The sequence below is a fragment of the Leopardus geoffroyi genome, chromosome A3 (assembly GCF_018350155.1).
Source record: "Leopardus geoffroyi isolate Oge1 chromosome A3, O.geoffroyi_Oge1_pat1.0, whole genome shotgun sequence".
Lineage (NCBI taxonomy): Eukaryota > Metazoa > Chordata > Mammalia > Carnivora > Felidae > Leopardus > Leopardus geoffroyi.
In genome coordinates, this window is record NC_059336.1 from 27,255,300 (window position 1) to 27,277,711 (window position 22,412).

Consider the following 22,412-nt stretch of genomic DNA (forward strand, 5'->3'; position numbering starts at 1 on the left):
TGGGCTGATGGCTCAGAGCCTGGAGCCCGTTTCCGATTCTGTGTCTCCCTCTCTCTCTGCCCCTCCCCCGTTCATGCTCTGTCTCTCTCTGTCCCAAAAATAAATAAACGTTGAAAAAAAAAAAAAAAAAAAAAGAAGAAGGGGCCTGGAATCTCCAGGGTGGACCTTGTGGTCTGTTGCAATAATGACAGCAGATACTTCTATTGTGGTGGGTAAGTGTCAGGGGTCTTACGTGTATTCACCAAATGCTTTGTGCCTATTCACTCATTTGGTCCTCGTTAACAACCTACAGAGCAAGCGCCTTTGTTGTACCCGAGTCGTATAGCCAAGGACACAGGTTCAGAGTTAATTACTCTTCCCGAGGTACTACAGTCAGGAGATTAACTTCAGGATACAGGCTTGTCAACATCCTGCGAGGCCGTCTCGTCCCCCGTGCTGAGTCCTGTAGCGGCTGAATAACATTCTCAAGGACACGCAGGCTGCCCAGTTCCCAGCCCCGGACCAGGAGGAACGCCTGGGTCTCCGCTGCACTTGCTGAATGTTCTCTCCTTTTACACCCTTTGTGTTTATGCTTTTCCGGCTACAATGAGGCCTTGTAATTTCTCCCCGGAGGGAGAAACAGCCTCCTTGCTAGTCTTCGCTTGCTTGACTCTACCCTGGCAATTATCTTCAATATGGGCTGCTGGAGTGATTCTTCGAGGCAAAAAAAAAAAAAAATCTGACCATGCCCCCACAGTCCTCTCTAAAAGATCTAACTATTCCCTGTTGTGCGCAGGCTGGATTCCCAAGCCCTGAGCATGACATCGAAGGCCCCGCATGGGGGTGCCTGGGAGGCTCAGTCGGTTAAGCATCCAACTCTTGACATCAGCTCGGGTCATGATCTCACGTGAGTCTGAGCCCCACGTCGGGCTCTGTGCTCACAGCTCAGAGCCTGGAGCCTGCTTCGGATTCTGTGTCTCTCTCTCACTCTCTGCCCCTCCCCCTGACTATCTCTCTTTCTCTCTCTCAAAAATAAATAAACATTAAAAACAATTAATGAAGGCCCCCACGTGATGATGTGGTGCCTGCCTGTTTCCATCCGGGTCTCCCCTTCTGTCTCAAACGTTCACAACCGCGACTGTCTACTGACTTTTCTCCTACCTTCCTCTGTGGAAATTGGCTTTCCGTTGTCCATCCTTCTTTCCATCCAGGAAGCGCCTGACAGTTCCCGTCACCTGACCAAGTCTCAATTTTGTCGGACGTGAGTTGGAGGCTTATGATTTCCACTTTGGAGGAAAAGAAATATAATAAATATGAGGATGCAAAAATAATGATAATGAAAACTGACATAATAATAGCTAATGATTATTCAGCACCTACGAGGTGTCAGGTACTTGGTTAAGCAATTTACGCAAGTTATCCCACTTAATTAAACCAGGTGTAGTTACGATTTGCATTTGATCGTAGGATACTCAGGAAATTTACCTTGCTCAAGGCCAACAGGTACCGAATGTCAGGGCCAATCCTCAATTTCAAATCTGTGTGAAATCAAAACCCGTTCTCCAATCCTGGTATTCTTGGATTCTAGAATTCTCTTCAGTCTTCTTCTCCTGTCATAGTTTCTGAAGTTCTGCCCGAGGTCCAGTCCTTATTCAGCTTCCTGAGATGCTGGGCTGAAGGGATACAGTCCACGCACTTTCTCTACACCCTGGAAGGACTTGGGTTGCTTCCCCATTAGATCACTTCTTATAGGTCAAGCTATGTTATTTATTCGGACCACAGGTATTTATGAAGTTCCTGCGATGTGTTGGGTGTGTCAGAGGTTGCTAGCTTCTCCCCCAATATCTGTCCTTCCCTTCTTCTTAGTAAGACTACCCCTGAATGTTAGCTAGCCATGGTTGCCCAGAATAAGGAAAATATTTCCATTCTACCCTGCAGGTAGGTGTGGCCCTGTGAGTAAGTTCTGGCCAATGTACTGGAGTGGAAGCCGTGTGTGCAGATGCTGAGTCGTGTCCCTTAAAGGCAAAAGTACGCAGTTCATTTCCTTCTTTCTCCTCCCCCGGATGGCTGCAGTGGGGCCTTGATGGCGGGGACTGGAGCACCCTCTCAGGTCATCAAATGAAGCTGCCTGTGGAGGATGGCAGAACGTCAAGCCAGGGGGACCCTTGCTCTCTGCTGAATCAGGAAGCTGCTGCACTCAACTCCTTGCCCAGACTTTTCCGTGAGAAAGAAGTCAATGTCTGTCTTTTGGAATCCTTGTTCGGGGAGAATACCTGTTAAAACAGTTGAATTAATATTCTAATCCAGGGGAGGTTACGGGCGGTGGGGTTACTAGGCAAATTTCTGACATTCGAATGGAAGAGACAAAGATGAAGCATGTAAAACAGAATTGAAAAGAATGGATACATCCGTGCAGGTGGTGCATCAAGGGCTGACGATCCAGAGCCACTGTAGGTGGGAGTGCCGATATCTAGGGTGACTAGGAAAGGCCTGTCCAGGAGGTGACCTTCCAGATGAGACTGAATGATAAACAGGAGCCAGCCATGGGAGGTCTCAAGGGAGAACAAATAACAAAGCTAAAGCCCTGAACTGGGAACCAGATTGGCGAGGTCAAGGCTCGGAAAGATACGCCTATGTATCCTTCTGTTAGAAAGCTGAGAATAAGCACTTTTTTTAATTAGGAATTTCTTGATGTATATTTATGCATTCATTAATTAGTTCTTTTGGTCTTGAAAGGCTTAAGAGGCTCTAATTTGCCCATCTCCTCCCACTATTGGCACGGGTGCTGGCCAGTTTCCCACACTCTCATCTCGTGCTTTGCCACGAAATCTGCTACACACTGTCCTTTGGCCTGGCTGATCTCATATAAATCCTCTCCTGCTAGAATTCACTGTCCACAACCCTGCCAATAAAAGCGAGCCTCATCCCCGCTGCACAGAACTCTATTTCTATCCCCTGCAGCACAGCCACCTCCTTCTCCTGTGACCTGCCAGCCATGAAGTTACTTCTGTTTCTTCTCATCCTTCTGGCCATGGAACCGGTGGTCTCAGGTAACTTGGGTCCCTCTCAAGTGTCTGGGATCGTGGTCATGAACTTTTCACTTTCCTCTCCTCTTCACTGCGGGCAGCACGAAGCTTTTCCTCATCTGATGCGGCTTTGGGAGGTTTCCCCATGATCAGCTCACATCCACATTTTTCCCTGATTCTTTTTTTTGCCAAGGTGGTGGGATGGTAGCTATTTGGAGCATCTGACACTTAAGGGCAAGGTAGTATTCTGGTGGGACCTGGGAGACGGCTTAGGGGTGATGGGTTGGGTGCAGACTGGGGACTTGTTGGGGGCTTTAGGACATTAGATTAGAAGCTGATGATGAGTTGTGATGGGGAGAAAGACCTTGGGGTTGGAGTGGTAGGGGGAAGATTAGGGTGAGCTGGAGGTGAGGTATTGGGCTTCCCTGATGGTTTGGAGAAGGCTGGGGAGGAGATGGGATTTGGGGTTGAGTGGAGGTGGTGCTGGGGGTAGACTGGAGCTTGGGCTAAAGCTGGGAGTTGGTAATGAATAGTGCAGGGTGTCTGATGACTGCTGCTCAGAATTGAGGTTGGTGACTTGATTAAATTTGGGTTTGGCTTGGAGTTCAGGCTCAAGGGGCATTGAGTTGGGTAGGGCTCAGCATCCTACTTAAAATTGGACTGGGTTTTGAATTTGCATTGGGTGAATATGGTCAAGGAGGACTGGAGACTGCATTGTGGCTGGACCCAGGGCTAGTTGAGCTGAAGTTAGGGCCAGGCTGTTGATAAAGAGCTGAGTCTGTTGAAGTGTGGATGAATCCCTTCCATTTCCTAATCTTATAGTTGTTTATTTCCTTTCTCATCATTCCCAAGCTCCATTAAGGAAAGATCTTCATTGGCAGCAAGTGATCCCAAAGTTAGGAGTAGCAGGTTGGGGGATAGGAAGGCAGAGGGTGGGATGTCTGAAAGCCTTGGATCACCCAAGGTTGAAACAATTGTCTTGGTTCCCTCCCCTCTCAAGGTCGCTTCTCTCCTTTCCTGGGACTGTGTCCAGTGTTACTTCCTCAACGGTCTCCCCTTCTCCCCTGTCCTGTTCCTCCTCTTGTCTTGCCACTTGAGGGATACTAACATCTGCTTAATGGTTGTTCCTGGGCCCAACAGCAGAGTGTTGGATGAATGGACATTGCCGGTTGGGGTGCAATCTCATTCGTTGCTCAAATCGTAAACAGTGCTGTGTCCTCAGTCGTTACTTAACAGTCCAACCAATGACAGTTGAAAGAATACAGCCCTGGACCGTTCCTCCGATGTCCAAGCAAGTAGAACATAAAGCCAAACCTGGCAAAAGAGGGAATATAAATGGATATCGTGGATAGAAATGGCTTTGTTTCAGGTTCCTTAGCTCCCACATTCCATTAAAAGTCACAAATCTGTTTCTTGTGGCCGTCAATCATGAGGAATGATGCTCCAAATGGATTGAGGGTGGAGGGATGGCAGGATGGGGGTTAAGAGGTAGCAGAGGGACATCGCTGGGGCTTGGACGCAGCAGTGGGGTGATGGTTCCTCATCTACCAGCTGCAGGAAAGGCTACTGGGTCGGGAGTGGACTGAGAAGTACATCTGGGAAGCCAAGAGACTTAAAGGCACAGCAGGTCCTGAGAGGGGGAGAACCCTTGGGCGGGAGAGTTGGTCCATCCTGGGGGACCAGGCTGGGGGTTGACATAGGCTGATTAGAGCCCAAATCCTTGGGTTTCTAGGGAAATTGGGCTGAGATGTCTTTTGATCCTGGAGATCCCACAGCGCCAAGGATCAGAGGGTTTCCAAGTGCTAAAAACAGATAAAGCACATGATTTTACCCATTTATAAATGAGTTTGCTCACTATCCAGTTCTTCTGTTCTGTCATGGATTCAGTTATTCAGTCCCCTCAGCCTTGCCACTTACCGCTGTCAGACTCTGTTCATATCCCCCTCCAGGCTTCAGCTTCCCCATCTGCGAAGTTGGAACCATAGACAATCTCAAAGCTCAGGATTGTGGGAAGAAGGAAGTGAAATAATGTAGCTCACAGTGCCCAGTATATCGTAAGCCCTAATTAATGTTAGCTATTACTATTATTGCTCATTGATTTCTTCAAGCATTTAAGGAATATGTGCTGTGTGCCTTCCAGCTGTGTTAGACTCTGAGGGAGACAGAAACCTGCCTCATTTAATTTAGCCTGGGAGAAGACCAACCCATGGGGAACATTCAAGAATTCTGATCGGGTACCTAGAGGACTTGGGTGTCTTCCCGGCTTTGTGGTCTCAAATCCTATTCTCTGGGCCCCATGTATCCAATACAGTTGTTCACCCCTGAACTGTGTTCCCTGTAGTGAGGTCAGAGACCAGGAATGTTCTGTAAAGCATGGTTCATGACATGAAAACAGAATAAGTTCATCCTGACCCTTGGAGATAATTTGCTCTCAGTTCAATATTTCTGCTCTTAGACTCTGGGAAGAAAGACACCTCTTCCTCTGATCCTGGTCCTACTCTGGGTGTCCTCTGATTAAGTCACTCCCTATGGGGTTGAGAGTTGATGGGGGCAAGTGGGGTGTATCCATTTAGAGACCGTGTCCTCCTCTCCTTCCAAGACCATGCTTTGAGCACCTGGGGCGTGGAATTCCCTCCCAAAGAACCCCCGTGCTGTCTCCAAGGACCACATGGGCTTTCCCCAGCTCCACCCCCGGACGGTGGGGCCCACTGTGTGTGCAACTTAGGCAGGAAGAGGGTCAAGGACACTCCTGTTTGCAGGGGCAGTGGGCCAGCGGGGATGTTCAGGCTGCACTGTCCATGTCTTGCATGAAAGAGTCCTCACAGTGTGGGGCAGGGTTGGGGATGGAGAGAGGAGAGCTGGGCTGTGGACTGAGCCAGCTCCCCTCAGGCCGCCATCTTCCTGCACAGAACTCTGAAGAATCCAAGAATCACAAATTCAAATCTGCCCTTTCAGGTCATTATGAAGAGCTATTTCAAAGATCTTTTTTTTTTTTTTTTTTTTTTTTTTAATTTTTAAAATGTTTATCTTTGAGAGAGAGAGAGAGAGAGAGAGTGGGGGAGGGGCAGAGAGAGAGAGGGAGACACAGAATCCGAAGCAGGCTCCAGGCTCCGAGCTGTCAGCACAGAGCCTGACGCGGGGCTCAAGCCCACAAACTGTGAGATCATGACCTGAGCCAAAGTCAGACACTTTGACCGACTGAGCCACCCAGACACCCCATGAAGGGCTATTTCACAAAGGGCCATAGGATAGATTTTGTTTATCTCACTTGTTAGCTTTATTCATAACTGTTAAATATGCAGACATATGATAGATGAGCTTCCATTTGCATTCCTGCCCCAGGAGCCACACACATTAGGGTTGTGTCTGGAATCTGGATCGTGCTCTGGTGCACAGCCCATCTCCAAGCTCACTTTAGAGGCAGGGGCTGCGTAATCTGTGCGTCCACATGCTCGACGCCTATGTGATCTGGGGAGACTCTTAGGCTGCCCACCAGAGCTGCCTGGGCCCTGGGTGAGACCATCCAAAATACTTCCTCACTGGCTTCTCTGCCTCCAGATTCTCTTTGCTGCAGTAAACATGGGAATGCAGATACCTTTTTGAGATCCTGTTTTCATTTCCTTTGGATATATACCCAGAAGTGGGATTGCTGGATCATAGGATAGTTCTATTTGTAACGTTTTGAGGAAAATCTTGTTTTCCATTGTGGCTGCACCAATTATATTCCCACCAACAAGTGCACAAGGGTTCCCTTTTCTCCCCACCCTCATCAACTTTTTATTTGAACTTATTTGAACTTTTAGTTTTGAAATACTTATTGGTTCATAGGAGGTTGCAAAGATAATACAAAGAGAGGTCCTACGGACCTTTCATACAGTTTCCTACCGAAGATTATATTTTATGTAACCATAATACAATACACAAACCAGGAGACTGGTATTGTTGCAATGTGTGTGCATACTTCTATGGCATTTTCTTGCAAGCACAGCGTTGTGTAACTACCACTGTTATCAAGATACAGACCCATGCTATCAGCATAGAGATCCTTCTCCTGCTACTCTTTCACAGTGGCACGGACTCTTCCCTGCCTCCACCATCTGTCGTTAACCTTAACCTTTGGCAACCACTAATCTGTTTCTTATCTCCCTAATTTTTATCATTTAGAAAGTGTTATATAAATGGGATCATACGTCATCTTTTGAGGTTGGCTTTTTTCTTTTTAAGACAGCATTATGCTCTTGAGATCTATCCAAGTTGTATGGATCAATTTCTCTTAATCTTTAAAAAAGGTCATTTCTTTTAAAATCTGAGTAGCTGTAGCCAATGCATTAAGGCAAGAAAAAGAAATAAAGGCATACAACTTAGAAAGGAAAAAAATAAAAACTGTCTGTATTTGCAGATATCATAATAGCTTCTGTAGAAAATCCCAAGGGATCTACAAAAAAAAAAAAAAATCTAGAACTAATCATTCAGTTCAGTAAGGTCCTAGGATACAAGATAAACATAAAACATTAATTGCATTTCTATATACTATCACTGAATATGTGAACACTGAAATTAAAAATACAGTACCATTCACAATCACTCCAAAAAGTATAAAATGCTTAGGTGTATACCTAATAAAACATGTGTAGCAAGTGTATGCTGAGAACTACAGAATGTCGATAAAAGAAAGAAGATCTAAATAAATGAAGAGATATACCATGTTTATAGAGTGTAAGATTCAACAAGCAAATATGCCAATTCTCCTCAAACTGGTAGGCACTCTTGACACAATTTCTATCAAAATCCCAGCAGCAGTTTTGGTAGATAGAGACAAGATTATTTTGTCTATATCTTGTCAATGGAGAAAAACCCACAAAGGAATGAGAACAGCTAAAACAAGTTTGAACAAAAAGAATAAAGTTAGAGGAAGCATGCTACCAGATATCAAGACTTCCATAGCTAAGGTGATCAAGACTGTGTGATTTTGGTGGAGAGACAGACATATGGATCAATGGAACAGAACAGCAAACCGGGAATAGGTCCACATGCGTACAGCCAACTGATTTTTCACAAATGTGCAAAAGCAATTCAATGGGAGAAAGATAGCTTTTTCAACAAATGGTGCTGGATTAATGAGACATCTGTAAGAAAAGAAAGAAAAGAGAGAAAGAGACGGGGGGGGGGGCGGGGAAAGAACCTCAAACTAAACCTCACATCTTATACGAAATTTAACTCAAAATGGCTCATAGATTTAAACATAAGATGTAGAGGCGCCTGGGTGGCTCAGTTGGTTAAGTGTCTGACTTCAGCTCAGGTCATAATCTCACGGTTTGTGGGTTCGAGCCCCACATCAGGCTCTGTGCTGACAGCTCAGAGCCTGGACCTTGCTTCAGATTCTGTGTCTCCCTCTCTCTCTGCTCCTCCCCAACTCGCACTCTGTCTCTGTCTCTGTCTCTCAAAAATGAATAAACATTTTAAAAAGTTAAAAAAGAATTAAATAAAAATAAACAAAAGACATAAAAGTATAAAACTTCTGGCAGAAAACATAGGAATAATTTTTCAGGCCTAGGGCTAGGTGAAAAGTTCTGAGATATGAAAAGCACAATCCACAAGGGAAAAAAAAATTAGCAAGTTGGACTTCATCAAAATTCAAAACGTTCACTTTGCAAGAGGGCCTGTGAATAGGATATACTGAAAGGCAAATTGCAGAAATATTTGCAAGCCACGTATCTGACAAAGGACCTGTATCTAGAATACAGAAACAACTCTCAAAACTCAACAGTAAAAACCAAGCCATCGAATTAGGAGAAAGACAATTCATCAAAGAGGGCATACAGATGTCAAATAGGCACACGGAAAGATGTTCAACATCGTTAGCCATCAGGGATATGCATATTAAGATGATACGATATGGGAATGCAAGCTGGTGCAGCCACTCTGGAAAACAGTATGGAGGTTCCTCAAAAAACTAAAAATAGAACTACTCTATGAGCCAGCAATTGCACTACTAGGCATTTATCCATGGGATACAGGTGTACTCTTTCGAAGGGGCACATGCACCCCCATGTTTATAGCAGCACTATCAACAACAGCCAAAGTATGGAAAGAGCCCAAATGTCCATCGATGGATGAATGGATAAAGAAGATGTGATATATCTATACAATGGAGTATTACTCAGCAATCAAAAAGAATGAAATCTTGCCATTTGCAACTACATGGATGGAACTGGAGGGTATTATGCTAAGTGAAATCAGTGAGCCAGAGAAAGACAAAAATCATGTGACTTCACTCATCTGAGGACTTTAAGAGACAACACAGATGAACATGAGGGAAGGGAAACAAAAATAATATAAAAACCGGGAGGGGGACAAAACAGAAGAGACTCATAAATCTGGAGAACAAACTGAGGGTTACGGGAGGGGTTGTGGGAGGGGGAATGGGCTAAATGGGTAAGGGGCACCAGGAATCTACTCCTGAAATCACTGTCTAACTAATTTGGATGTAAATTAAAAAAAATAAAAAATAAAACAAGTTAAAAAAAAAAGATGATATGGTATTCCACTACATAATTATTAGAACCGCTGAAGTTAAAAGCAGTGACATTACCAAACACTGGCAAGGATGCAGAGAACATGGACCTTTTACACATTGCTACTGAGAAGGTTAAGTGGTAGGGCAACTCTGGAAAACAGTTTTCCAGTTTCCTTTTAAAAAACAAAATATACACTAACTGTGTTACCCAGCAAATGCACCCCTGGGCATTTAATCTAAAGACATGAAAATTTAGTTTCAAAAACGTGTAGATGAATGTCCATAACAGCTTTATTTGCCTTTAAGGGATTCTTTAAAAAACATTTTTTTTTACGTTTATTTTTGAGAGAGAAAGAGACAGAGTGCAAGCAGGGGAGGGGCAGAGAGAGAGGAAGACACAGAATCCGAAGCGGGCTCCAGGCTCTGAGCTGTCAGCACAGAGCCCGACGCGGGGCTTGAGCTCACGAGCCATGAGATCATGACCTGAGCTGAAGTTGGATGCTTAACAGACTGAGCTACCTTAAGGGATTCTTAAAAAAAGAAAAAAAAAAAAAAGACTTTATGCTTTTAGACCGGTTTTAGGTTCATAAGAAATTTGAAAAGAAGGTACAGAGAGTTCCCACATATCCTCTACCCTCACTCATGCACAGCCTTCCCTATCATCAACGTCCCTCACAGAGTGGTACATTTGTTACAACTGATAAACTATTGACACATCATTATCACCCAAAGTCCATATTTAAAAAAAAATTTTTTTAATGGTCATTTATTTTTGAGACAGAGAGAGACAGAGCATGAGCAGGGGACGGGCAGAGAGACAGGGAGACGCAGAATCCGAAGCAGGCTCCAGGCTGTCAGCTGTCAGCACAGAGCCTGACATGGGGCTCAAACCCATGAACTTGGAGATCATGACCTGAGCCGAAATCAGACGCTCAACCGACTGAGCCACCCAGGCACCCCGCACATAATTATTTCACCCCTTTAGGTTTTGACTGTGCTCCTTGACTCCTCAGATCTATGTTAGTATTGCCACTATTAAATGGAAATTAACTATCTGTATTTTTTTTTTTTTTTTTTTGGCCAGGCAGACATCACACTCTTCGATGCATGGGAAACATGGGAATCTGTAGACCCTCTTGCAGAAAGTCTGAACAACCCTACCTCTACTGCTTAAATTATCAGTCATGCTGCCTCCAGTCCTACATGAGGATAAGCATTTCTGGCAGAGAGACGAAAAATGACTGGAGCCAACAGAACCGCTGGCCCAAAATACCTTGAGTGCTGGTGATCAACATCTTCAGGCTGCTATCAAGACCCCTTATTAAAATTCATGCACCTGCCACCCTTGTCTGTCTTTTGTCCATTGGAAATCACAGCGAGAGATTGGGTTTTGCATGATGAGGTATCTGTCCCTCTGGATCTGTCCCTTCTGGATCCAGCTCTGTGGGAGAGAAAACTGGAGTGACAAGAAGAATCTAGAAAAACCACGGACGATGGGGAGAGAAGGTCCTGAGACCACTGAGGGAGAGTTGAAGCGTTTGGGCAGAGCCAGGACTTCAACTGTGCCATGGAGGGCTCAGAGGGGGGTCAGAGTTAGTGGGATGGATGCACAGGGCCGTGGGTGGGCGTCTTGTAGACAAGCATGCCTTCGTTTATGGAAGAATTTCCTAACCAGCTGCTGTAGTGTGAATAAGTTGTTTCTGCCAAGGCTTCAAGTCGTGAGGCTGGAGGTCTGTTTGGTGATTATTGAGGAAGGAATTTGAATATCACATGCTGTTGTTCTTTTTGATGATTGTCAGGGACTTTTTATTTTTTAGAGAGCGCGAGCAAGTGGGGGAGGGGCAGAGAGGCAGAGAGAGAATCTTAAGCAGGCTCCACACCCAGCAAAGAGGCCGCCAACGCCACCACGGGGCTCAATCCCCGGAACCGTGAGATCATGACCTGAGCCAAAATTAAGAGTCAGACACTCAACCGGCTGAGCCACCCAGGCGCCCCAGTTCAGCACTTCTAATCCCTGAAAGTCTAGGAGGCGTGTGCCCCCAATGACAACCAACACGAGCTTTTTGAGGTAAAATTCTAATTTTACTTTTTCTGTCTTACCTCCACTCATATCTCCTTTCCTTCTCCACCTTTACTTCCAAATGTTGTCAAAAGGAGAGTAGCTATAGGGGCGCCTGGGTGGCGCAGTCGGTTAAGCGTCCGACTTCAGCCAGGTCACGATCTCGCGGTCCGTGAGTTCGAGCCCCGCGTCGGGCTCTGGGCTGATGGCTCAGAGCCTGGAGCCTGTTTCCGATTCTGTGTCTCCTTCTCTCTCTGCCCCTCCCCCCTTCATGCTCTGTCTCAAAAATAAAAAAAAATTAAAAAAAAAAAAAAAAAAAAAAAAAGGAGAGTAGCTACATTTACCAGGGATCTTTCTCTAGTCTCTGTCTCAACTTGTTACAGTTTGCTTTTGGGCTTATGGTACCATTGAACTGGCTCGGGCCAAGCTCACTGGCGCACTTCCTTTCTGAAAGGTCCCTGGATGTTGCTCAACTTGGATCTCACTCTGCCTCTCGGTAGTGGTAGCGTTTCCAACCACAATTCATCCTCTCCCTGGAAACTGGGTTGGCTGCTGTGACTTCACTCTTTCTTTGTTTCCCTCCTAACCTCTGGGCTGCTCCTCCCCCATTGCCTCTCGGGGTTCCTCCGCTGGCGTTTGTCACCTTGCATCCCTCTGGTTCTCTCTCCTTTTGCGAGAATCAATACTGTCCACATTCCTAGGAGAAGGCTGACAGTTCTCCGGCTGTGTTAACAAGTAAATACCTTGAAAGTTTTTAACCTTTCTCGTCTATCAGGGACAACTTGCATCCGTGAAGACACCTTGGAAAGCCAAATCATCAGTGACATCGTTATGCTTTGAAAGTCAGACAGTCAGTGCTGGGTTCGCTTCAGGGTCTACACTTCTAGGTGGTCATCAACCCATCTCCACGTCTGTAACCAACACGACTCCCCCAGGATGCTCCCCGCAAATGCTATAGAAGTTCAGCACTTTGTTCTGCTTAAGAGAGCCATGCATGACCAGCACGGCTCTCTTTTATTTAAGAGAACAATCATTTCAGCATTTTGGCTTCAGACACTGAGTGTTAATCTCCTCTTTTGACAATTCTCTTCTCTTCTCTTCTTCCTTCTGTGTTTCTCTGCCCAGCCTCTCATAATAACAAACCTTATGATCTGGACAAAATTGGTGGTTCTGGACCTCTGTTTCTGTCAGAGTAATGGTCTAAGAACCCAGATGAGCCCTCCCATTGAGAATATCTAAAATACTTTATTTAAAGTATACAAAAGAACTTCTTACGCATCCTTGATCTTTTCTGCTTTTCTGAAGGCAGTAACTGAAACTGGCTTCTGTCTTGAAAGCATTTGCTGAATCAGGTGAACTTGAACTTGATTTCCATGGCTTTGGCCAGGGTCAGGCGTAGGCCAGGGAGAGGAGACAGTGCCCAGGGTCTGAAAAAATGGGAGTCCAGGAGAAGACTCCTACATAAGTCTCGGTCCTGAAAGTGTTACACATGCTGTGTAAGGATAAAACAGATACCACTGGGTGCCTGGGTGGCTCAGTTGGTTGAGCGTCTAACTTGGGCTCAGGTCATGATCTCACATTTCATGTTCGAGCTGTACATCGAGCTTGCTGCTCTCAGCTTGGAGCCCGCTTTGGATCCTCTGTCCCTTTCTCTCTCTGTGCCCACCCCCACTCGTGCTCTCTCAAAAATAAATAGACAAAACAAAAAAGAATAGCCATTCTTTTAAACAACAAAAAAAACAAAAAAAGCCCAAAACAAAAAGATACAACTTTCCTTCTCCTTTAGCAAGCCTTTTTTGAGGAAAATTGTCTGGTCTTGAACCTTGATACTCAGTACACAGAAAAAAAAAATCTCTACTGGGAATTTACAACCTCAAGCTGGCTCTCACATATCACACAGTTTCTTAGCCAGAACATATGGATGGTCTGAAAAAAAAATCAAGCTGATGATTCAGTTAAAGTTGCCCCAAAGTAGTAGTGACAAAGATGTGTGACAGAAACAAATGAAGGAGTAGACCTTTAAGTCATGACTCAACGAATTTATTCAGATTAAGCGCCAAGGAAAATGCGTAAATCAGAGCCCAAATCACAAAAGCACAAGGAAATAAGGCACCATGAATTAAGGCCAGGAGAAACCACAGACCAGAGATTCAGGACTTCACGGACTCCAAATATCAGAATTACTAGTAATAGTAATTTTAAGGATAATTTGAAAAAAAAAATAAATTCGTGCGATTTGAATTTTCCATCATCATGGGGGTATTACCTGACCCTGTGGAGGGGCATTTTAATGCTGGGTGGAAACGGAATATTCTAAGTGGAGACTCAGTAGATCTGGAAGGCATAAATAAACTGTAGGAGCAGGTGGCTCAGATGGCTGTGTTTTACTGCCTCTCCTACATCGCACACTAATGGTGCCACAGAGAATTCCTGTGTTTAGCTAACAAGGAGGAAAAAGGTAAGCCAAGTTTGTGAGTGGCTTACATGATGTGCTATCATCAGCCAGAAGTGCTGCAAAATAGCCCGATTTAGAAGTGCCCGAAATTCAACAGTGAGCAAGAGAAATCCTTCCTGTAGAAGGAGGGATGGTCTAAGGTACGGATCTAAAGTAATTCATGGCCAGTGGTAACGGGTTGACTGGTGGGCTGGTCAGGGTCTTAGAAAGAGCAAGATTAGAAGTCTGGGGGAAAATGAGGTGGGAGGTGGTTGTGTGGGTTGGCCTCTCTGAAATGAGATGGGGTGCATGGCTATTTTTATGCCATCAGAGGGAGATAAATAAAGCTCTCAGTAACCAAGTGGACAAAATGACCCATCTTTTTACCCACAATTAGGAGGCCATCCCTACCCTTGGATGTCCATGTGTGATCAAGGCTTGGTCGAGGAAATGGGTTTATGAAGCCAGCCTTTCAACAGCTCCTATTCCAACCTTGAAGCAATTGGGGCAAAAAAGAGTCCTTATAGTTTATACGTGGGCCAGCCAATTTCCTACCGTGAGTGATGATACAGGGCTTTAGGGTCAAAGTTAGTGAGTGGTAAAATGGATGCTTTCACCTGAGACGTCCACCATTGTAAAGCAAGGCTTTAGTATCTTAGGAGCTACTCTTATAAATCCAAGGATTTGGAATCTTGATTGTGACAATTTTTGCTGCCACCAAGAGACAGGATGAACACAAGGGCTGCCTCTGGTATACCAAATCACTTGTTGAGAAGACAGGACAGTGGAAAGATGAGCTTTGGAATACGTAACTAAGCGGTTAAAGCTGTGCATAGGTCGCCAGCAAATAAGGGTCACTAGAAACGGGTTAAAACCTAAGAATTTGAAATTTTGAGAAAAGCACTGAGGACTTTATTGTTGGAAGTACTGAAAAATTTCAGACTTCTTTACACAGCTGTTTTTATCTAGAATTACACATTGATGGAGGGCGGAGATGGGGTGGTCACTGTGGTATTTTCAGTGCTTTATCCATATGACTTAGTCCATCCCCCTGAGGACAGGGTGAGTGACAGCCAAGAGGAAGTCATGAGCTTTGATGAACCTCTCAGAAAAAGATCTGAATTTTCAGTTCCAAGTCAGACTTTTCACCTTCTTTATTCTTGGTGCTTATTTCAAAGCAGGGTGTAGTGGAACCTGCTACAATTATATCAGTAATATCTGATTGAAAATTATATATGGTTGCATTAGAAGTGATAGGGACTTTCTGGCCTGGAACGTAGCAGACTGTTTTTATCACTTTGTCAACTTTGCAGGCTTCCCGCAGTGTCCCATTTGTGCCAGCATTTTTTCCCACCACTATAGGCTAAATAATGAAAGGAGAGACTATTGATTTTAGCTTACTGATGTGCTCAGTTTTACAAACATGACTGTATATTGGCAATCCCATAACAAGGTCATGGGTCATAATTAGATTCTGGCCTTAAGACTTCCAACTCAGGCCTGGTAAATACCATGTTTCTAAAAGTCTCTTTTCCCAACCTCTTTCCTGCCATTTTTTAACTTTTCTGAAAGTGAGGTGAATACCTTGCCATAAACGAACAGAAACTTGCTAGTCACAAGGAACTATATATTATATATTCGTGGGCCTGTTTGACGCTATCCACGTAAAGAAAGTTCGTCTGGTTATCACTGTTGATTGAGTTTCTTGCATTGGTTGTGGCCCATGTGGTTAATTACTTTAAATATATATTCAAATGAATATATAAAATATGCTGGTAACAATAAAGTGAATACTCACATGCCTGTATTCTCATTAAGGAACAGAATGTTACCGCATACTTAGAATAGTGTAGGTATTCCTATGTGAGATGCTTTGTTCGCTCAGGTATTAGGGAAGTGCTTCTTCGACTTTGTAATGTGCATAGAAATTATGTAGAGATCTTGTTAAAATGTAGACTCTGGGGGCGCCTGGGTGGCTCAGTCGGTTAAGCGTCCGACTTCGGCTCAGGTCATGATCTCACGGTTCATGGGTTCGAGCCCCGCATTGGGCTCTGTACGGACAGCTCAGAGCCTGGAGCCTGCTTCGGATTCTGTGGCTCCCTCTTTCTCTGCTCCTCCCCTGCTCGTACTCTGTCTCTCTCTCAAAAATAACATAAATTAAAAAAAAAATGTAGATTCTGATTCAGTTGGTGGGGCAGGGTCTGAATTTCTGCTTTTCTAACAGTCCTCTAGATGATGCTGGCACTGGTCCATTTTATGTCGCAAGATTTCAGGCCATAGAAAAACCTCAGTGAGTTCCATGCATTTCATGTCATACATTCTGTGTTTTCCAACCAAATGTCATATTGGAGTTGAAAATCTCATGTATTCAGAAATTAAATAATATAGTAAAAAATAAAACTTAGATTAGAAGAATCGTAAACTAAAGTCAGAAATAATGAAGGCAGAAATAATGAGAAATTTCTAGAAAATTTCTAGAGAGACTGATGAGGGGGAAAAAAGGAGACAGTAAAAATGATAGCTATAGTGAAATGGTGAAATCAAAACACCATATTAAAAATAACAGAAAAGAATTCTGTTCTCAACAACTGCACACCAATAATACTGAGAACCCAGAGGAAATGTGTAAATCCTTAACAATATTCCAGGGATGGCCCAGGAAGGAAATATAAACTTGAATAGATGAATGAATGTTAAGAAACTGAAATAGTGGTGAAAAAAAACCTCTTCTTCCCCAAAGCCTCAACCCTGGATGGTTTTTAAAATTTTGGTAAAATACGTGTCACATAAAATTTGCCATCTTAACCCTTGTTAAGTGTATAGTTCAGGGGCATTAGGCACATTCATACCATTGGGTCACCATCCCAGAACTCTTTTTCACTGCAGCACTGAAACTCTGTACCCATTTGGGACGCCTGGGTGGCTCAGTCGGTTGAGGGTCCGACTTCGGCTCAGGTCATGATCTCATGGTCTGTGAGTTCGAGCCTCGTGTCGGGCTCTGGGCTGACAGCTCAGAGCCTGGAGCCTGTTTCGGATTCTGTGTCTCCCTCTCTCTCTGACCCTCCCCCATTCATGCTCTGTCTCTCTCTGTCTCAAAAATAAATAAATGTTAAAAAAAAAAAATTAAAAAAAAGAAAAGAAACTCTGTACCCATTCAAAGTGACCTCCCCATCCCCCTCACAGCCACCAGGCTACTTTCTCTTTGTCTCCATCTGACTAGTCTGGTAACCTCATACAAGTGGACTCAGTATTTGTCCTTGTTGCTGGCTAGCTCAGCATTATGACTTTAATGTTCACCCATATTGTAGCATGTGTCAGAATTTCACTTTTTTATTTTTTTAAGTTTATTTCTATATTTTGGGAGAGAGAGAGAGAGCACAAGACAGGGAGAGGCAGAGAGAGAGGGAAAGAGGGAGGGAGAGAGAATCCCAAGCACACTCCACGGTGTCAGCATGGAGCCTGACGCAGGGCTTGATCTCACAAACTGTGAGATCATGACCTGAGCCAAAATCAGGAGTCAGAACCCTCAACTGACTGGGCCATCTGGGTGCCTCTGCTTCTTTTTTAAGGCTCAGTAATATTCCATTTCATGTGCACACCACATTTTGTTTGTCCATTCATCTGTCAGTGGACATTTGAGTTGCTTCTACCTTTTGGCTCTTGTGAAACACACAGCCCTCCTGATTTTAAATTTTTTTTTTAACGTTTATTTATTTTTGAGACAGAGAGAGACAGAGTATGAACAGGGGAGGGGCAGAGAGAGAGGGAGACACAGAATCCGAAATGGGCTCCAGGCTCTGAGCTGTCAGCACAGAGCCCGACGCGGGGCTCGAACTCACAGACTGTGAGATCATGACCTGAGCCGAAGTCTGACGCCTAACCGACTGAGCCACCCAGGCGCCCCAGCCCTCCTGATTTTAAAGGTGAGTTCTTCTAATTTCGTGGAAGATCAATCGAAGTATTATCTTATATAAAATGTTCCAGGGGCACCTGAGTGGCTTAGTCGGTTGAGCGTCTGACTCCAGCTCGGGTCATGATCTTGCAGTCTGTGAGTTCGAGCCCCACGTCGGGCTCTGTGCCGACAGCTCGGAACCTGGAGCCTGCTTCGGATTCTGTGTCTCCCTTTCTCTCTGCCCCTCCTCTACTCGTGCTCTGTCTCTCTCTCGCTCTGTCAAAAATAAATAAACATTAAAAAAAATTTTTTTTTAAATGTTCCAGAAAATAGGAGGGAAAAAGAATTATAGGTCAATTTTGTTTATAAATATAAACTCAAAAATATCCTAATTACAGTATTAGCCAACTGAATTCAATTGTCTATTAAATCACATCATAACCAAGTAGGGTTTAATTCCAACTGCAAAGTATCATCCAACCTAGAAAATCTATCAATCTATCAATGAAACTTCCTACCTTTATAGAATTAAATAGATAAGTAATAGAATTACTCTTATTTGGTGCAGAAAAATGATTTGATAGAGTTCAATGCTTACTTATAATGAAAACTCTCGGCAAAGCAGGAATAGAGAGGATTTCTTTGATTTGGTGAAGGTTATGTATCAAAATCTAGAGCTAACATTATCTAATGGAGAAATTCATTCTTGTTGAGGTCAGGAAAACAGACATACTATTATTAATAATAGTGGTAGACGTGGTCAGGGCTTAAAGGAAAACAACAACAACAATAGCAACAACCAAAATCCAAATCAAAACAAAAGCATAAGTATTGGAAGGAAAGGGATAAAATTGTCATTTATTCCAACAGGCATGATTATCACATAAAAAAAAAGAATCAACAAACTTTGTAATTAATGGGTATATCAATTTACAAGAATCAATAGTACTTGTCTACACTAACAATAACTAACTAGAATGTATAATAAAATATACAGCATGGCTATGAAGTATCTTGGGTTTTTTTTCTTGTTTGTTTAGTTTATTTGTTTATTTTGAGAGAGAGAGAGACAGAGAGAGAGAGCAAAAGCAGGGGAGGGGCAGAGAGAAGGAGAGACAGAATCCCAAGCAGGCTCTGAGCTATCAGCACAGAGCCCAATGCAGGGCTCGAACTCACACCGTGAGATCATGACGTGAGCTGAGATCAAGAGTTGGATACTTAACCAGCTGTGCCACCCAGGTGCCCCTGAAGTATCTTGTTTAAAATTTTTTTTTTCAACGTTTATTTATTTTTGGGACAGAGAGAGACAGAGCATGAACGGGGGAGGGGCAGAGAGAGAGGGAGACACAGAATCAGAAACAGGCTCCAGGCTCTGAGCCATCAGCCCAGAGCCCGACGTGGGGCTCGAACTCACGGACCGCGAGATCGTGACCTGGCTGAAGTCCGACGCTTAACCGACTGCGCCACCCAGGCGCCCCTGAAGTATCTTGTTTTTGTTTTTTTTAAAAAATTTTTTTTTCCAATGTTTATTTATTTTTGGGACAGAGAGAGACAGAGCATGAACGGGGGAGGGGCAGAGAGAGAGGGAGACACAGAATCGGAAACAGGCTCCAGGCTCTGAGCCATCAGCCCAGAGCCCGACGCGGGGCTCGAACTCACGGACCGCGAGATCGTGACCTGGCTGAAGTCGGACGCCTAACCGACTGCGCCACCCAGGCGCCCCTGAAGTATCTTGTTTTAAATGAAGAATATCCAAAACTTCAATGGGATATATTTTAAAACTCAAATAGCAGATGTGATTTTAAATGGAATGACTTAATTATTGTAAAGATTCACTTTCCTCTAAATTAATCCATAAATTTAATGCACTTCTAGTTAAAATCTCAGTGGTATTTTTGGAAGACTTGATTATACTAGTTTAAAGTTTATAGTGAAGAATAAAGGCCACCAGGAGGTAAGATTTGTTAAAAAAAATAAAAAGCAAGACAAAAGCTTGCCCTTCTAGACACTCACAGAATATAAAGCTATGGTATTATAAAAAATATAGTAATATCACAAGAATAAATACATCACTAGAACAGAATAGGCAGCTGAAATAGATCCATGCTTGAATGGGGAACTTAATATGCAGTAACAATGACACTATGACTCAATGGAGAAATTGATTTTTCCATTTCCCAGCATACAGTGCTGGGAAAACTGGCTCATTCCATGAGAAAAATAAAAATGGATTTATACATTTCATCTTGTGAATGTGAAAGACATAGTAAAAAAGTTGTTAGAAAATAATGTCAAAGATTCCCTTTCAGACAGAAGAATGAGGGAAAACTTTTAATTTTTTTTATTTTTTTATTTTTTATTCTTTTCAATATATGAAGTTTATTGTCAAATTGGTTTCCATACAACACCCAGTGCTCATCCCAAAAGGTGCCCTCCTCTATACCCATCACCCACCCTCCCCTCCCTCCCACCCCCCATCAACCCTCAGTTTGTTCTCAGTTTTTAAGAGTCTCTTATGCTTTGGCTCTCTTCCACTCTAACCTCTTTTTTTTTTTTTCCTTCCCCTCCCCCATGGGTTTCTGTTAAGTTTCTCAGGATCCACATAAGAGTGAAACCATATGGTATCTGTCTTTCTCTGTATGGCTTATGTCACTTAGCATAACACTCTCCAGTTCCATCCACGTTGCTACAAAGGGCCAGATTTCATTCTTTCTCATTGCCACGTAGTACTCCATTGTGTATATAAACCACAATTTCTTTATCCATTCATCAGTTGATGGACATTTAGGTTCTTTCCATAATTTGGCTATTGTTGAGAGTGCTGCTATAAACATTGGGGTACAAGTGCCCCTATGCATCAGCACTCCTGTATCCCTTGGGTAAATTCCTAGCAGTGCTATTGCTGGGTCATAGGGTAGGTCTATTTTTAATTTTTTGAGGAACCTCCACACTGTTTTCCAGAGTGGCTGCACCAATTTGCATTCCCACCAACAGTGCAAGAGGGTTCCCGTTTCTCCACATCCTCTCCAGCATCTATAGTCTCCTGATTTGTTCATTTTGGCCACTCTGACTAGCGTGAGGTGATATCTGAGTGTGGTTTTGATTTGTATTTCCCTGATGAGGAGCGACGTTGAGCATCTTTTCATGTGCCTGTTGGCCATCCAGATGTCTTCTTTAGAGAAGTGTCTATTCATGTCTTCTGCCCATTTCTTCACTGGGTTATTTGTTTTTCGGGTGTGGAGTTTGGTGAGCTCTTTATAGATTTTGGGTACTAGCCCTTTGTCCGATATGTCATTTGCAAATATCTTTTCCCATTCCGTTGGTTGCCTTTTAGTTTTGTTGGTTGTTTCCTTTGCTGTGCAGAAGCTTTTTATCTTCATAAGGTCCCAGTAGTTCATTTTTGGTTTTAAGAGGGAAAACTTTTTTTAACAAAATCACCAAGCAGAGCCCATAAGACAAAAACAACAACAACAAAAAACACAAACACACACACACAAAAAACCCCAAACAGGTTGGATTTGATTAGATCAGAATTAAGTATTTTTGTTCAATGAATGACGTATCATGGGCAAAGGTCATACATAAGTATGTGATAGATTGGGGGATAATATACCCAGTGACTAAAGCCAGTGACTAGGGAATAATATCAAAGACAAAGAACTTCACATCAATAAGAAAGCATCACCTGCCCAGATGAAATAATGGGCAAATGCTATGAACAGGCAATTAACAGACATGGAAAGAGTCACTTGTTCATTTAGTCAACAAATGTTTGTTAAGTGTTGATTACATACAGGCACTGTTCAAGATACAGCAGGATACATCCACTAACAAAATAAACTAAATGTCCTGCTCTCAAGGAGATGTCAGTTTTTCAGGAGACAGTAAGTAAGACAGCAAATGAGAGAAGAATGTGATATATTCTTTATTTTAGATACAGTTGAATACAGATGATAAGCATTATGAAGAGTAAGAAAGCAGGGAAGAGTGGATAGGGAGTGTGTGATTGGAAGAGATAGCAAAAGATCTCACTGAGAAGAACGTGAAAGAGGGAGCTCTGAGACTAACTGTGAGAAAAGTATACCAGGCAGAGGAAGCAGCAGGTACAAAGGCCCAGGGGCAGCATCTATCCTGAAGTTTTGGAAAAACCATAAGGTGGTGACCCTGTCTACAGGATAAGTTAGGTGAAGAGTAATTGGAGAAATATAATTGGAGGTTGAGATCAGGAGGGTCTTGCAGCTAACTGAAAGGAGGCCGTTCTTGTATTTTAATCATAGGACAAGAGAAATGCTAATTAAAACAACAGTGCACTATTACTAACCCATGAGACTGGTAAAAATGGTATTGGGTGTTGGCAGGACGACGGTAATATGGTGGCCCTGGTGCGCTGCTGCTGGGAGGTATGGAGATTTCCTTGTTCTTATAAAATATCTTACGTTTTTTGTTGAGAAAGATAGAGACAGCTCGAGTGGGGGAGAGGCAGAGAGAGAGAGGGAGACTGAGAA

General features: G+C 43.5%; 1 protein-coding gene across 1 annotated transcript; it reads left to right on the plus strand.

Moving 5' to 3' along the window:
- Positions 1–2,814: 2,814 nt before the first annotated feature.
- On the plus strand, positions 2,815–10,862 carry LOC123580348 (beta-defensin 119). Its single transcript, XM_045444987.1, has 2 exons — positions 2,815–3,029; positions 10,607–10,862. Exons 1-2 carry the CDS (start codon positions 2,975–2,977, stop codon positions 10,798–10,800), a joined length of 249 nt encoding a protein of 82 aa, XP_045300943.1. The 5' UTR covers positions 2,815–2,974; the 3' UTR covers positions 10,801–10,862.
- Positions 10,863–22,412: the final 11,550 nt, after the last annotated feature.

Excerpts from the sequence above, each read along its gene's own strand:
- LOC123580348 (XM_045444987.1), top strand. The coding sequence starts at position 2,975 with ATGAAGTTACTTCTGTTTCTTCTCATCCTTCTGGCCATGGAACCGGTG. Across the intron at positions 3,030-10,606 it reads CATGGAACCGGTGGTCTCAG|GCAGACATCACACTCTTCGA; the intron begins GTAACTTGGGTC and ends TTTTTTGGCCAG.